The 14033-nt window shown below is 41.8% G+C and overlaps 1 protein-coding gene and 1 long non-coding RNA gene across 19 annotated transcripts; both read left to right on the forward strand.

Moving 5' to 3' along the window:
• Positions 1–46: 46 nt before the first annotated feature.
• LOC119912984 lies at positions 47–3380 on the forward strand. 3 transcript variants are annotated; one of them, XR_005446323.1, is made up of 6 exons: positions 47–941; positions 1080–1185; positions 1404–1627; positions 2649–2857; positions 3132–3207; positions 3356–3380. It is a non-coding gene; the product is annotated as an uncharacterized LOC119912984 (long non-coding RNA). The 3 variants fall into 3 exon arrangements; XR_005446322.1 differs by lacking the exon at positions 1080–1185; XR_005446324.1 differs by lacking the exons at positions 47–941; positions 1080–1185 and adding an exon at positions 1204–1316.
• Positions 3381–3584: 204 nt separating this feature from the next.
• Positions 3585–12438, forward strand: LOC119912985 (E3 ubiquitin-protein ligase RNF115-like). Of its 16 annotated transcripts, none has more exons than XR_005446326.1 (11): positions 3585–3884; positions 4048–4224; positions 4319–4487; positions 4578–4628; positions 4930–5144; positions 5244–5389; positions 10239–10307; positions 10399–10474; positions 10563–10716; positions 11183–11298; positions 12004–12287. XR_005446326.1 is itself a non-coding variant. In XM_038732284.1 (4 exons), the coding sequence occupies exons 1-4, from the start codon at positions 9024–9026 to the stop codon at positions 12022–12024; spliced, it is 228 nt and encodes a 75-aa protein (XP_038588212.1). In that variant the 5' UTR covers positions 8654–9023; the 3' UTR covers positions 12025–12438. The 16 variants fall into 16 exon arrangements, 3 of the variants coding, with proteins under 3 accessions (XP_038588212.1, XP_038588211.1, XP_038588210.1); XR_005446325.1 differs by having other exon boundaries at positions 10568–10716; XR_005446327.1 differs by having other exon boundaries at positions 10399–10452; positions 10568–10716.
• Positions 12439–14033: the final 1595 nt, after the last annotated feature.

The raw sequence follows: 14033 nt of genomic DNA on the forward strand, positions 1-14033 counted from the left end.
AATGAAATATTCTGTGATGTCGCCTCAGTGACTTTAATTGGGGAGACTTGAAGTGTTGTTGTAGTGTTTGCCAACATTAGCCAACTATGTAGCAAGCTAACTCAGCAAAAATGCTGCAAATGACACCTTTTGATAGAAACATTTCTGCTGTTAAAGGTTTTAATAAATGCAGGACTGCACTCACGCCGAATGTTTCAGCAGCTCAGTTTAAAATATTTATTGACGGCAGTGAAATCTTTGTCAAGTGACAGCAAGGTCTCTGTATAAGACGTGACACCTTGCTGACATCAGCACGTGAGTTTAAAAACTGTGCTGTTCAAGCTTTCCCCCCTGGCCGGGCCCCCGACTATGAATAGACACCGACTGTAGCTACATGGTGGTGATTCTGTCGTTTGTCAGCCCTCAGTTGTAGATCCATTTGGTAAAATTTGTGGGGCAAAGAGCTGAATTTTTCCATATAAATCAGATTTATCTGAGATGCTTTTGCGTTCAGCCAAAACTGTTTCCTTTCAGTTTGGTTGTGGCACACCGTGATGAAGGATTAATAGCGCTTTATTAGGCTGGGACTCTGCCTTTCTGCAGACGAGCGCCGTCTTAAGTTTAACATAGTACATCTTATGATTAAAGCAGGGGAGGATGTCCTAAATGGCCACCTTGCATGTATTATATTTAATAGGCCTATCTTAATATTAATTGCCATTAATTTACCTCTTGCCATTAGTTATGGATATGTTATGGGTTTTTTCCCGGCGACATTGACTATCTGGGCTTCTGGCTTTGCATTTCCGAGTCTCTCATTTTCTGTCACCTTTTCAGGCTGAGGATGTTCAGACAAAATACTCCCATCAGAGGACCGAGGAGAAGGGAGCAAACAAGACTTGCAACTTTCAGAGTTGGTCTCCTCCTCCATCCTGATATGGAAACATTCCACCCACAAAAAGGTATGTTTAATTACATATGCACTGTAGTGTTTCCCACAGACAAACAACTTGGGCAGTGGGGAGGCATTTTCTATTTGACATTTTAATCACTTATTTTACAGCTTACACTATAATTGAATCTGCGCCCTTTCCCTTCAGTTCCCTTTTCCTCACGCTTGCGCACACACCTGCTGCAAACACAGCGGCGTGCCCCGCCTCTCTCCGCCTCTCTCCTCCATCTCTCTCCCTGGATGCGTCTGCTCCGGTAACTTTTTCCACGTTTTATAAAGTCGCTAAAAAGACGGAGCTCGTCTGCTGGAATTTTCCACCCACAATTTCCTTCATAGCATCAGACGTAAAATCCAAAATGGGTCTGCCTGTAATTTACACTACTGAGTAAGGGAAACACTGCATTGTATGTTCTGAAGAGACTGCTTCACAAATACCTTGTAGTGATTTTTCTTTATGCAATTTTCATTGTAGCGGAAGCTTAGAAGAAAAGTTAAGGTGCCAGTGTCCTTGTCTGCTGAGGAGTTCAACGCTGTCCTCAGAAATGCGTTTCCAAGAGTGGGCGACACTGATTTTGAGTTGGCAAGAGTAGATTGTCATAAAGAAACCACAAGACTTCAAGTTTGTCCACTATCACCATCTGTGCTGAAAGCCAGCAGAGAGCTGAATCGATCAGCTTTATATATATACTCCCAAAGGTACTGTACACTGATCATACCCTGAGCTGAATGTCGTCTTAATCATCTGAATCTGTAATGGCTCATTCCTATTGATGCGCTGGAACACCGATGCATATAACTGAACCATGTTATAGCAACTTTCACTCTACTTTTTAAAAGGAGAGTCTGGAAGAGCAGGTTGGAGAACAGCAAGATGGTTTTTGTTTGTTTGGTTTTTACCACCATCAAATCTGTAACGCAGGCATAATTTTAGCAGTATATTGTGGGCGTAAACTAGAACCCGACAAATGTATCGGCCAGCCGATCTGATCCAATTACATTTAAATTGCCGTTTATAACATCCAATATGACTATTAAAAAAAGAAGACTGAGTTAGATCACTCATGTCATGAGTGTCATAGATTGCCCACCAGGTGGCGCTTTGCAGCTCCCCTGTTAACACTGCGTCACCACAAAAACCACAAAAGAAAACATCAGCTTCATTTATAGTGAAATGAAATCTCAAAGTTGCAAGTCCTGGTTGTAGACAGTCATGTAGTATTGGAGACATTCAAGAGCAGGTCACTGTATCGTAGACGGTGTGTTTTAGAGCCATATGGTTGAGAAATGGTTTCTTGTAGCTTTGGATAGAATTAAGAGTGCTGGTAAGGGGATAAAACTAGATGTGAATATGCTGCATTGAAAATGGTCAATATGTGTAAGGTAAAATACACATGCTGCTTCTGTTTACAGATGGCTGAAAAAGTTCCACCTTCTAGCAGCAAATATTTATTGATGAGCAGTTGTTTAAATGTTCAGTTGTTGAGACCGTAATCTATTTTATTAACATAATCCAATTAGGAAAAGGTTTTAGAAAACGGCCTGTTCTAAGTGTAGTTTATACCAGAAAGCGGTCTATTATCCAAATCCTTTTCAAAATCTAAATATCAGTTCTTTTTCACTTTAAAATCTGCATTGGCCCCCAAAAACCCATATCAGTCGGGCTCTAGTGTAAACATCCAGATCAAATAAACAATACGTGTTGTTTTTGTGTCTTTAGGATGCAGAAGAGGTCTCGAACTCTGGCCAAAACCTGGACCAAGATGATATGGGCACCCATTTTAAGCTCTTTCTAGGCTTGTTGTATATTTCATAATGGCATATTGCATCTTTGGCCAACAAATGGGGCGTTCTGGTATTTTGAAGGATGTACAGGAGGTCCATACTTCACAAAACTGCCTGGAGAGACCTAATACAATGGCGAGGGATGTAAGTACAGTTATCAGCACTATCATTATCCAATTAACATTTTTTATCAAAATTATTACCCAACCAAAAGTAATTTCCTTTTGAAATGTTAAGACAAGCGATTGTTGCCATTGTAATGTAACAGTAAGCATGTTTTACAGCTCGAACGTGAATCTCATGACACAGAGAGAGTGGAAGTAGCAGATGATGATGCTGATGTAAGCTTTTGTCTTTACTAGGGACTGAATATAAAACTACTAATATAATGTTTTTACATTTTTAATGTTTCCTCTAGGATTTACATGAGTGGCGTGCACTTCACAAGACAAGATGAGGAATACATACAAAGTCTGCAAACTGAGCAGGAAAGGGTAAGCACACAGCAGTGTTTTATAAAATGTCCCCTCTTCGCCCAGGTAAAGTATGTTAAACACTTACGTTAGTGCAAGCTGTAGGCCTATATTTTGTAATGTTGTATTTAATGGTAATGTCTTTACTCAGGTGTTTGTGTTTTGTCAGGACACTCTGGTTCCTGAAGAGACCCTCCTCAAAACATCTCATCTGGGTCCTCTGATACCACTGCTGGCTTCCTGGATTTGAGTCATGTCAAAGAACTACCGAGTAAGTGCTAGTTTCATACTTCCATTAATGGATTAAATGAGTCGCGGCCATCAGGCCAATAAAGTGCTACATACACATTTTGAATGTTGCAAGTCCCACCTGAAAAAGGTTTCTGGTGGTTGTTGTTCTAGACCAGATCTGAAAACCTTACTGACAACTCTGGCATCAAAAGTCTGGATTGGAGAGACGCCCAGCAGTAATATGATCAATGTATGCAGAGAAAACATAATGGATGGTGCCATGCGAGCCTTTACAAGAAGGAGTTTCAATCCAGAGGCCAAATTAAGCGTCATATTTATGGATGACTTCATGCAAGCAGAAGGTTCAGTGGATGAGGGGGGCCCTACACGGGGGTTTTTCCGACTGCTCTCAGAGATAGCAGCCTATTTACAGGGCCACAGTAAGAACCTGTCCCTGGACAGCCACGGTTAGTACCCACACATGCCATTAATCTAAGTCATATTCTAACAAATTGATTGTATTCCTGGCGGATTAAGATTTTAGATTTGAGTTATAAACACCTTATTCTGCAGAGATTTGCCACCTGTTAACCACTGCAAAATGTATTGTTCTACATTTCCATTATGCAGCATTACACAGAGGTCTCTACAGAACCTATGGAGTTATGATGGCTGTGGCGCTGCTGCATGGAGGAGTGTTGCCTTCTCTTTCCGGAGAGGCTCTACCAAAACCTCTGCTCTACACCCACATTACCACCCGCTCTCAAAGAGGTAGCAGATCCAGATTTGCAGTGGAAACTCAGAAAGGTATGTGAATTTTGTCTGTATTTTATTTTATTTTCTCTAAACAGTGAAAGTATCTTGAAGGCCTGCTTCTACTAATGAATTGGACGTCATAAAGATCAGTGAGGCCGGTGATATAACAGAGGCTAGAGCTGCCATTGAGGAAGCTGCAGAGAGCCTGTCCTTGTTGGGGTCCCTGAGGCGTCTCACCACCGTGGAGGGACGGGACCGGCTGGTTCAGGCTGCCACAAGTTTCTACGTGGAAGGACAAAAGAAGCCTCCCAACAGTGAGTATTGTGTATAGTCCCACACTTTATCTGTAATGCTGGCTACAAATTGTAAATTGCATTTTAACTCCTTAATTTTGTTGATGGCAGAGCTACAGTGCTTGGACCAGATTTGACTTATGTTTTGAGGAAAATGCTTGGGTGAGCTCACATCAATATTTATTGCTGGAAAAACAAACCTGCATGGTGCCACATACTGTTTAATAGAGCACTTGCTTCTGTTTGATTGGGCCCACTGCTTGACCGGTCACAATTTTGTTGTGCGACACTCCTGATTGACTTAACCTATGGAAATTGCTTGGTTCTCATCACTGGGGTGTGTTGGGCAGATGTGCTTTTTTAAATGTATTTTCCTTAACATGCTGTCGTATAAATCGTGTGTGTGAGACATGGTACCTTGCAGGACAAACATACACCTTCTAATCATTTTGGTTCTTTACAGACTTTCTGAAGGACTGAACACACTTGGTCTCCTGGACCTGATGAAAATTCACGCCAGCATCTTGAAGGAGGTGTTTTCTTCATCTGAGAGGCCTCTAAAGGCCACAGACTTGATCTCCCTGTTCCAAGTGACACTGTCCCCTCCTGGAAGCAACCGGTGGCGCCTGGAGAAGAGAGTGGAAGGGTACTGGAGAGACTTTCTTCTAGATGTGGAGGGTAAATAAAGGATTCACTCTTTTTGAGTGACTCTGACTTGCTGACACAAACCTGCAGATCATCAGATGTTAATTATTGTATTACCTCACTATTTTACAGATGGTGTGTTTGAGGTCACAATGGAGCAAATTTTGGTGTTTGCCTCTGGAGCCGACAGAGTACCCGCTCTTGGTTTTTCTCCTCACCCAACGCTGAACTTCATTCACGACGCAGGGCGGAAGTACCCTGAAGCTAACACCTGTCTTGTAAATTTGAAACTTCCTATCCATGACACTTACAGACAGTTCGCCAAGTTTATGTGCGATGGCATTATTCACGCTCCCACTTCTGGTCTGGCTTAAAGTCACTGACAGCTATTTTCATAATGGCTGAACTTTGAATGTCCTGCCTGCTAACGTTGTTCTCAGGTGATGATGTTAAGATGATTTGAGGTAATTGTCTACTTAGGTCTGTAGTTGTTGACCAGTGTGACACGTCCTAATTAAAAGCTCTGAATAATCAACCAAAGTAGATGAGGTTTGTTACAGAACTTGAGCAATGCTGTTTGAAAGTGCATCTCTACTAAGAAACTGCAGCCACGTCTCCCTATGCTGCCAGCAAGCTAACTGCCAGGTTGTAGGCCTGGTATTGTAGGAAATTGGAGATATTTTCCACGCAGCTAAGTAAATAACTGTTAAACATTTATCACTAACTACGTTTTGTAATGTCACATGTTTAAGTTTAACGTTTCAGCGGACAGCTTTAGGACTGTAACACATTGGTGATTGAGTTTCCTGCCATTAACGTTATGACTTTTAATTATTATTTTTAGTTAACGTTATACCGGGAAGCAGATTTTTATTACTTGGTAGAAACCATCGACTGTAGAGTCCCAATTAAAGACAGGGCAACATTTACTGTTAATACCATGAAACTGAGTGCCAGATTCCCCAACCGGCCAACCCCTTTTTCTTTCAACCTCTCTGGCATGCTCCCATTCGATACTGATATAACGTTACATTTTAATTATTTTTAGGCGATGGAACATTAACCTTACTGACTGTGTTTTTAAATAAGGAGCATCTGTGCTGGAGGGGTTTCCTGACTGCTAACTGTTAGCTGTGGTGGTGGGAGGCGGCTGGTCCGGTTTGAAACGGATCGCTGGAATGTATTTCCCCCCCACCCCTTCATAAGTCAACGTGTCGTGGAAAAACTTGTTAAGAGGGACATTGTATGAAGGGGACATGAACAGGACGGGCAGCTTGTCTAGGAAGTTAGTAAATGCAGTAGCAGTTCTGGCATTAATAATGGAAGAGAAACTGCAGAAGTCCCAATGATGCGAAACTATGAAACTGTATTTTCTGTAAGATATGACACTAACTAGTTTTAATCTGGATGTCACACGCACCCCCCCACCCATTCTGTAAAATCTCTTGCACCCAATATCGGTCAAATTAGAGCTAATATAAATCCGTGAATGTGCAAACTAGCCATACAGATATGATGCTCTTGTACAACCTATAGGTGACTGTAACAATGTAGCTTCAGGTTCTACTCAGTCATGCTCCACTCACTTGTGCTCAATTGGATACAGATTGATGGGAATGTAATTAAGATTAGTTTGTCAAAAATGTCACATTTTTGTTCCTCAGACTAGAGACCCTTGAGAGGAGCATCAGATGGGCAAGAGGGAGGATTCTCCAGTTGGACGATGCAGATGAACTTCTTCCATTAGTGACTCAAGAAGGTGTTGACTTTTGCCTAGAGATTACGTCATGCATCATGGAAAGGCTTTCAAGTTTGGAGACGCTTAAAGGTGGAATTGTTTTCAACATGCGTAGTCCACAGCTTGTCGTCCTGACTTTAGATGGCTTGACTGACTGATCAGGGGGTCTGACCAGTGTGATTGTTAGTGTCTGTGATTGTACAGGTGCTTAGAAGCTATAAAAAATGACTTGACCTCAAAATAAATACCAAAGCGAAATAAAGTGTGTGAGCATGTGGTAGTAAAACTAAAACTGCTTGCCTTCTCAACTACTTACACACTGTGTTGACTTATTCATCTTAATTCATAACTAAAGGACTGCCTTTGTAGATATCTTTAACAAACAAGTACAAAAATGCTCCCAATACATATTGGCCAGGGGCTCATTACATGCCATGTTTTCGACAGTCTCTTGTAATGTGTGAGAGCCACAGGCAGTACTTCATCTCAGGCTGATATAAATCCTGACTCTGTCCTCTACCACTTCCCTAACCATTTATAATCAAAACACTAGTGGGGTGCAGTGTACAGCTTGGACAGATAACATTACACTGTTGTGGAGGTTGACTTCAGGGAATAAAGTAAGATTATAAGATTATTGTATTGTAATGTCGTCATCATATTGTATTTTCTTTTTTCTTTCATTACTGTTTTAATGTTTTATTTCTTTAAAAGCCCTTCTAGGGACGGGTGTTAAACACTATGGTACACACATCGGATTCCTTTATTTAGTTTATCTATGTTAGATGTATTGGTCCCTAATAAAAATAAACTAAAATAAGACGGCTGGTCGTACCCAACCACTCGAGGGTAAGAATACCAGCGTAAGCCAATCAGGCAGCCAGCTCACCTGTGGAACAAAGAAGTCGGCTGGCCTCATCCCTCATCTGTGTGCATGATATGCAAGTTTCCTTGCACCTTTAGCAGCAAAGCAGTGGTAACTTATTACTTCATTCCTATGTTTAGACAGAAATTGTATTTGAAGGTAAACTACATTAAATGTAGAGGGTTTTTCCACAGGCTAAAAACACCAGGGTAATACACCGCCATCAACATCTCATCTCTATCCCTGCACCTGCACAACTTCACCTGTATGAGTGTAATCAAATATAGCTCTAATCATGAGAGAATGCTGCGTCCTGTCTGCTGTGTCGATTTTAAATGAGCCTTATAAAACAATAATTTGATAATAGTGGCTGACAGGCATGCATATTGGTTCATATCTGGTCATGTATTCTGTTTTGGCAGCATTAGAGACCTCCGGGTATCAAGCCCCATTGGTCCGGACAGGTGATTTTGGACGATCCAGCTACCTAATCACTGAAGAACACCTGAGATTCCTGCTTTCATGTGGATTTGTAGCTACGCAAATTGCTGAAATCCTGGATGTATCAGTCAGTACAGTTAAACCAAGATTGAGGTATGAACAACAGTTACAAGGCGTACACAAAATATTGTGTTCTTTTGTCAATTTATTCACTAGATTTTTGTTTTCTATCTTACTATATGTTCAGTGAAATGGGTAGACTTCTCAAGCTGGCAGTGGGTAAAGTGGAATAAGCTAAAGTTCAGTATCGTAATGTAATGCATATAGGTCAGACATTAAATTTGGGTGACACACTTGGTCATTCTGAGCATGAAAACCAATGGCCATGTTCTTTACACTCCAAACCAATAGTTTGGTTTAGTTTATTATTGAGGAAAAACGTTCTTGAGGAAACTTTTAAACATTTTTTTTTTCTTCAAGGTGTAGTTATTACTGAAGCTGCTATTATTATTGATGCTGTTATCTTTATCAGAAGTTTGTGTAAGATGGTCACGTTCAGTAAAATGCAAATACACTCAGATTGAAATTGAGTTCTGTTCTCTCCCAGGCGCTTCAACTTGCCCTACCTGATGAGGTCTGCACGTCTTTCTAATGCAGAACTTGATGAAGTCAAGTCAAGCTGCAGTCGGTTGGAGAAAATGAAGAGATGGGAGCAAATGCTGTTTTGGCCAGACTGGCTGCTATGGCTGTTTGAGTGCAGAGGAGAAGAGTGAGAGAGAGTTTGATTGGAGTGAATCCAGAGCGTTGTCTCACCGACTGCACCGGAGAACCTACAGTGCTGCAGGACCCAACTCGCTGTGGCACATAGATGGGAACCACAAACTCATCAGGTATATGCGGATGATAAATTAGTTACAGTGAGACTAAACACTCAACTAACAGAATCATTTACAGGCCTCTTCAGTGCAAGCTTTTCACTTTAAGAGTGAATATTCTGCGGGAAACACTGCATTATGTACAAAATTGCACTTTGACTGCACCCTATATTTTTGGCAGGGGTAAGCATAGTATCCTGAATTTATTAATGTAATCTTAACACAGAATAACAGCTTTTTGTTTCGTTTGTAGATGGAGAATAGTGATCCATGGCGGAATCTGTGGCTTCAGCAGGCCGGTTGTGTTTTGCAGGCTTCAGATAATAACAGAAGTTGCACAGTGTTTGACCAGTTTGTTCAAGCCACTGCTAGGTATGGAGTCTCGAATAAGGTGTGACCATGGGGGAGAAAACAATGCTGTCTGCTTGTTCATGAACATTTACCGTGGATTAGAAAGAGGAAGTGCCATCCGGGGCAGAAGTGTCCATAACCAGCGGATGGAGAGGCTTTGGGGAGATCTCTGGAGAGGTATGACTAATGTGGACCACCAGCTTTTCACCTTCCTTGAAAATGAAAGAATCATTGACTGTACCAATGAGCTGCACTTGTGGCGCTGCATTATGTTTACCTGCCACGGATTAACCGGGACCTGGAGGTTTTCAGGCAACAACGGAACAACCGTGGCTCGCGCCCTGTTGGCCTCGCCATATCAGATATTTGTCCAAGGACGTCTTCAGAGGCAAACACAACCGCTCACAGCCATGGCAGAGATTTTTGGATCCGACACTGCTCAACAAGGGGCTGCGGCTGCAGTTCCTGTTCTGAATCGGCAAGAAAGAGTAAAAGTTCCTGCTAACCGATTCGGTCCAAGCCGTGCACAGACGCGACAAGTCCAGGATGTGGACACTCTGGCGGGACCGATTGGTAGTCTAGCCATAGATAATGTTTTGGCCATGCCTCTGTACTGTTCCCTTGTTGTTTCCCAGTCAGTCTCTCCGTGTCAGCTAGAGGAGATACCGGTAGACCAGACCGCTCACCTGCTGTGGAGGGGGGAGTAATTGAGCAGTTCAGCTTCAGTCTTCTTTACCCTCCTCTTGGCTCTCTTCTCCGCCTTGCATACACCCATTTATAATAACAGTGGCATTTATGCTCTTACAATCCCAACTGTTCTTCTTTTTGATGACAGTATATTTCTCTCTGTGTCTCAGGATTATACAACAGTTTCTTGCCAGTCTCTTTGCCAACTCTGGATTCCCTAGCTTACCTCCCCTCTCAAGGTAAGATTACATTATAATAGCTTCACAGTGTAAGGTCTAGTGGCAGTGTAAGCATTGTTTCTAATTAACATGTGGTGTCTGTCTCTCTCAGGACGGTATCCTGCACTCTAATCCAGGGGATAATGAATCCCTGAGGAATGAGAGGGTTAGATGCCGTGATAACACAGGTAAACCAAACTTAATAGAACTTAACTCAAACTTTATGTCCCTGCCACCTTTTCATTTCTTTGCAGCTCACAGATGTGTTTTTGTCAGTGTAGTTACTGGGTCAGTTGCAGAACACAGGCCCTCCTCCAGCTGATAGAGAAGATCTCTCCTCTCCCATCTGTCAGTATGAAATGTGAATGGCTGCAAGACAAAATGGATAAACTGACAGCACGTGTGTCTGATTGCAGGTTTAGAGACAAAAGTGAGTGGAGCTAACTTTACGTCCTATAAATGTAGCTACATAGCATTATTAGTGACTCCTGTTGCTGCTATTTTTATTTCTGATGCTGCTGCTATTAGTATAGATGCAGATACATGTTGAACTACGCACTTTACAATGCTCCAACCACACCATGTTCACTCCGCCTTTTACTGCCACACTGACAGCTTATTGCTCGTATTTTCCTCTGCTCCTCTTGCTTTCACATTCGCTTGTCATTTTCTGCTGCCTGTCACGTAGGTGTCCTTTGCAGAATGAGGAGAGGGAGCCAATTGTTAAATGTTACCGTGCTCACACTGTGCGAGTGAAAATCATTAGTTGCTTTTTATATACAGTCTGTTAGTTGCACATTGATAATAATAACCCTGTGAAGTATCGATTTATGTACTTATTTTCCCCACCCCTAGTAACCACAGGGGTCTTGATAAACATTTCTTTTCTCCTGTAGACTGCTGTGTGCAGTGTCCAGTGCACAGAGAGAACTTCGCAGTGGGAGAGCCATTCAGACAGCTGCCCTGTAACCACTTCTTTCATTCAGAATGGATAGTACCATGGCTGGAACTGGTGAGTCATAACAAAGAGAGTTGAGCTTTTGTAAAATAAACTCACAAAACAGATCCTTAATGGCATTTAATAGTTGATATGATATTCACAGTGCTCATTCAGGCATTAGGACCTAAAGGAATTTAGAACATGCTACCTGGTAGAAACATTTATGTGGGGTCGACTAAAAATAAACATTTCCTATTGTTTATTGTAATAAAGGAACAGTGTTTCCCAGTGCAAATACGTGACGAATTAATGTGTTCTAGGAGAGGAATGGAGGTTAATGGCACTTACAGTAACAAACAATAAGCACGTATATATATCATTTTGCCAGCTTTACCTTTAGAATTGCCTTAAAGGAATGTGAAATTACAATCAACTAAACATTATTAGATGCTAAATGCAGAATTAGTTCACCCATGTTGAAGTTGCCCTACTATACCAGTCATTTAACATTAGCAGTGTGGGATTTTGCTGAGGTATATTTGACTTACCAGACAAAGGTCACAGAACAGCCTGAGCATCGTGTGCAATAGGACTTAAATAAGGAGTCCACTAGTTATAACTCCCCATCAGAGTATCCACCCTCTACATGGACGCCGCAAACAGGAGAGATGGTCCTTCTGAGACACCTACCTTTCTCATCCCTCGTTCTCCTCGCCAAGACACAGCGCTTGTCACGTTGTTTAATTTATTTAATGCCTTTCTGCACCATGTAAACAGAAACCCGTACAGACGTCCTAACAGTCGATTGAGTTCAACCCCGTGTCTTCTCTACTTGCACCTCTCAAGCAACTCCATCTGCCTTGAAATGCACCGCTGCAATACGCTATTGTGGAGAAATGCCAGACTTGATATGATACCGTGTCCTCTTTACACATCAGAAAATGTGCTAAATCCTGCAGCTGAGCCCTCAGTGGCATATGGGATGGCTGTAGGGGTTACTTTCACTCTTGGCATTTACAGGCTTTGGACCTAATGTAGCCCTGCAATAAATGTTGTGTTTTTGAAGGATATAATGATATTTTTTGTTGAGATTAGGCAGGAAGATATTGATCTCTGGTTATTCTGCTGGTGTTTTATTGGATTGCATTATAAACCCATGGGCCAATGACGGGCAATTGATGGGGTATCTTTGAAATAAAAACCTTTCTCGTGGTTGTCTAGCTCTGTGGGTGTTTTTGATGTAGAGTCAGATGCAGATGGAAACATTGTAACGTTTCTGTTAATGAAATGACTTCAGTAGGCAGTTTAAATGGTATTCACACTGCTTTCTTGTTGCTGTATGATATATCCAGCTATATCAATTAAGACTTGGTCGATAATTAATCTTAAATGATGTTAGTTTCCCACCGCGAGCACCTGGTTAAAATCAGGACATTGTCATTATTTTACCATTTCATCAGGATTAAGGGTATAGGCTAGTCTATTATGCCCCCTGCTGGTCATAACTCTACATTCAATGAAAGAGGAAAGTTTCATGTTATTCCAATGGTCTGTATCCTAAACCAACATTTAGTGAGTACCACTGTTGTAACTGTGCAGCCACACAATTGTTGATGTAATGATATAAAACTAAAGATATTTCTTTTAGGACGCACTTTAAAATCCTTCTGATCACTTTTAAGGCCAGACATGGGCACGCACCTTCTCTGAGCTTTTATCCCCATATGAGCCAGGACGCAGACTGAGATCCTCTAGTAGGGCTCTGCTAACTGCTCCAAAGTCTAGGCTCAAAGCCAAAGGGGACAGGGTCTCTGCTGTCAGGGCCCCTACAGGCTCAGAGTCTGCTCCTGGTTTCATCTCACTTCTTAGACACATTTCTACAAAAAGCTTTCACTGTGTGACGCCTCATTTATTTTCCTTTATTGACAGATGGATTGTTTTAAAGCTCTTTGTTCCCCGTGTTGAAAAGTGCTCTACAAATAAAGCTTTTATTATACAGAGCAGGTGTGCAGTGGCTTTGGACCAGCAACGGACCAGCAACGGACCAGCAACGGACCCCTCGGCAACCGGTCCGGACCACAAGGACCGCGTGGACCACTAGTTCATATTTCTACAGACGAGACAGGAGGATGCTGGGAGAAAAGAGAGGCGGGAAGCTGAACTACCTGGTGAGGTCTGAAAATGAATCTGTGTCTGATAGATGATTCCAGCCGTCGTCGTACTTGAAACAAGTTAGCATAGCATCGCCCTGACTGAGCAGAACTCCATTTAGAAAACAAGCGTTTTAAAAGATGTTTGCTTGTCATCTTGAAGACAGACCTGACAGAGCAGGAATTCATATGTTCAACAAATCAGCATCATTTTGATCAGTTTATTGAAATGAAATCACAGCAAAATGTTTATTTTGGCTTCAAACCGCTGCAGGAAACCAGATTATTGAATTAGATCTGAGTGCATAAACAGCACTTTAATAACATAACATCTTTGAGTCCAACAGATTACTGTAAGCTTCTGATTTCCTCTGGTAACAGTTCATGACCTGTGTACTGGAACATAATGACTGCTAGTATATTGTGCTGGAGTCTACTGGTCCCTGGGTTGGTTTTACTATATTGTCTGTTTTGTGTTGACTTGTACTGACTACAGATGAAAAACAGCCTTCTGGCTAAATCTGGCATATTTACTGAAATGTTTCAGCTTCAATGAAAAATCCAGCTTTATCTTTGAGGAATGAACAGAGAGACGAGAAAAACCAGAGCCTGGAGGAAAGAGACTAAAGAAGTGGAGTTTCTGCTGAGTTCTGAGAT

Source organism: Micropterus salmoides, unplaced genomic scaffold (assembly GCF_014851395.1).
Source record: "Micropterus salmoides isolate LMB-PRFRI ecotype aquatic unplaced genomic scaffold, ASM1485139v1 Ms_hic_scaffold_2, whole genome shotgun sequence".
Taxonomy (NCBI): domain Eukaryota; kingdom Metazoa; phylum Chordata; class Actinopteri; order Centrarchiformes; family Centrarchidae; genus Micropterus; species Micropterus salmoides.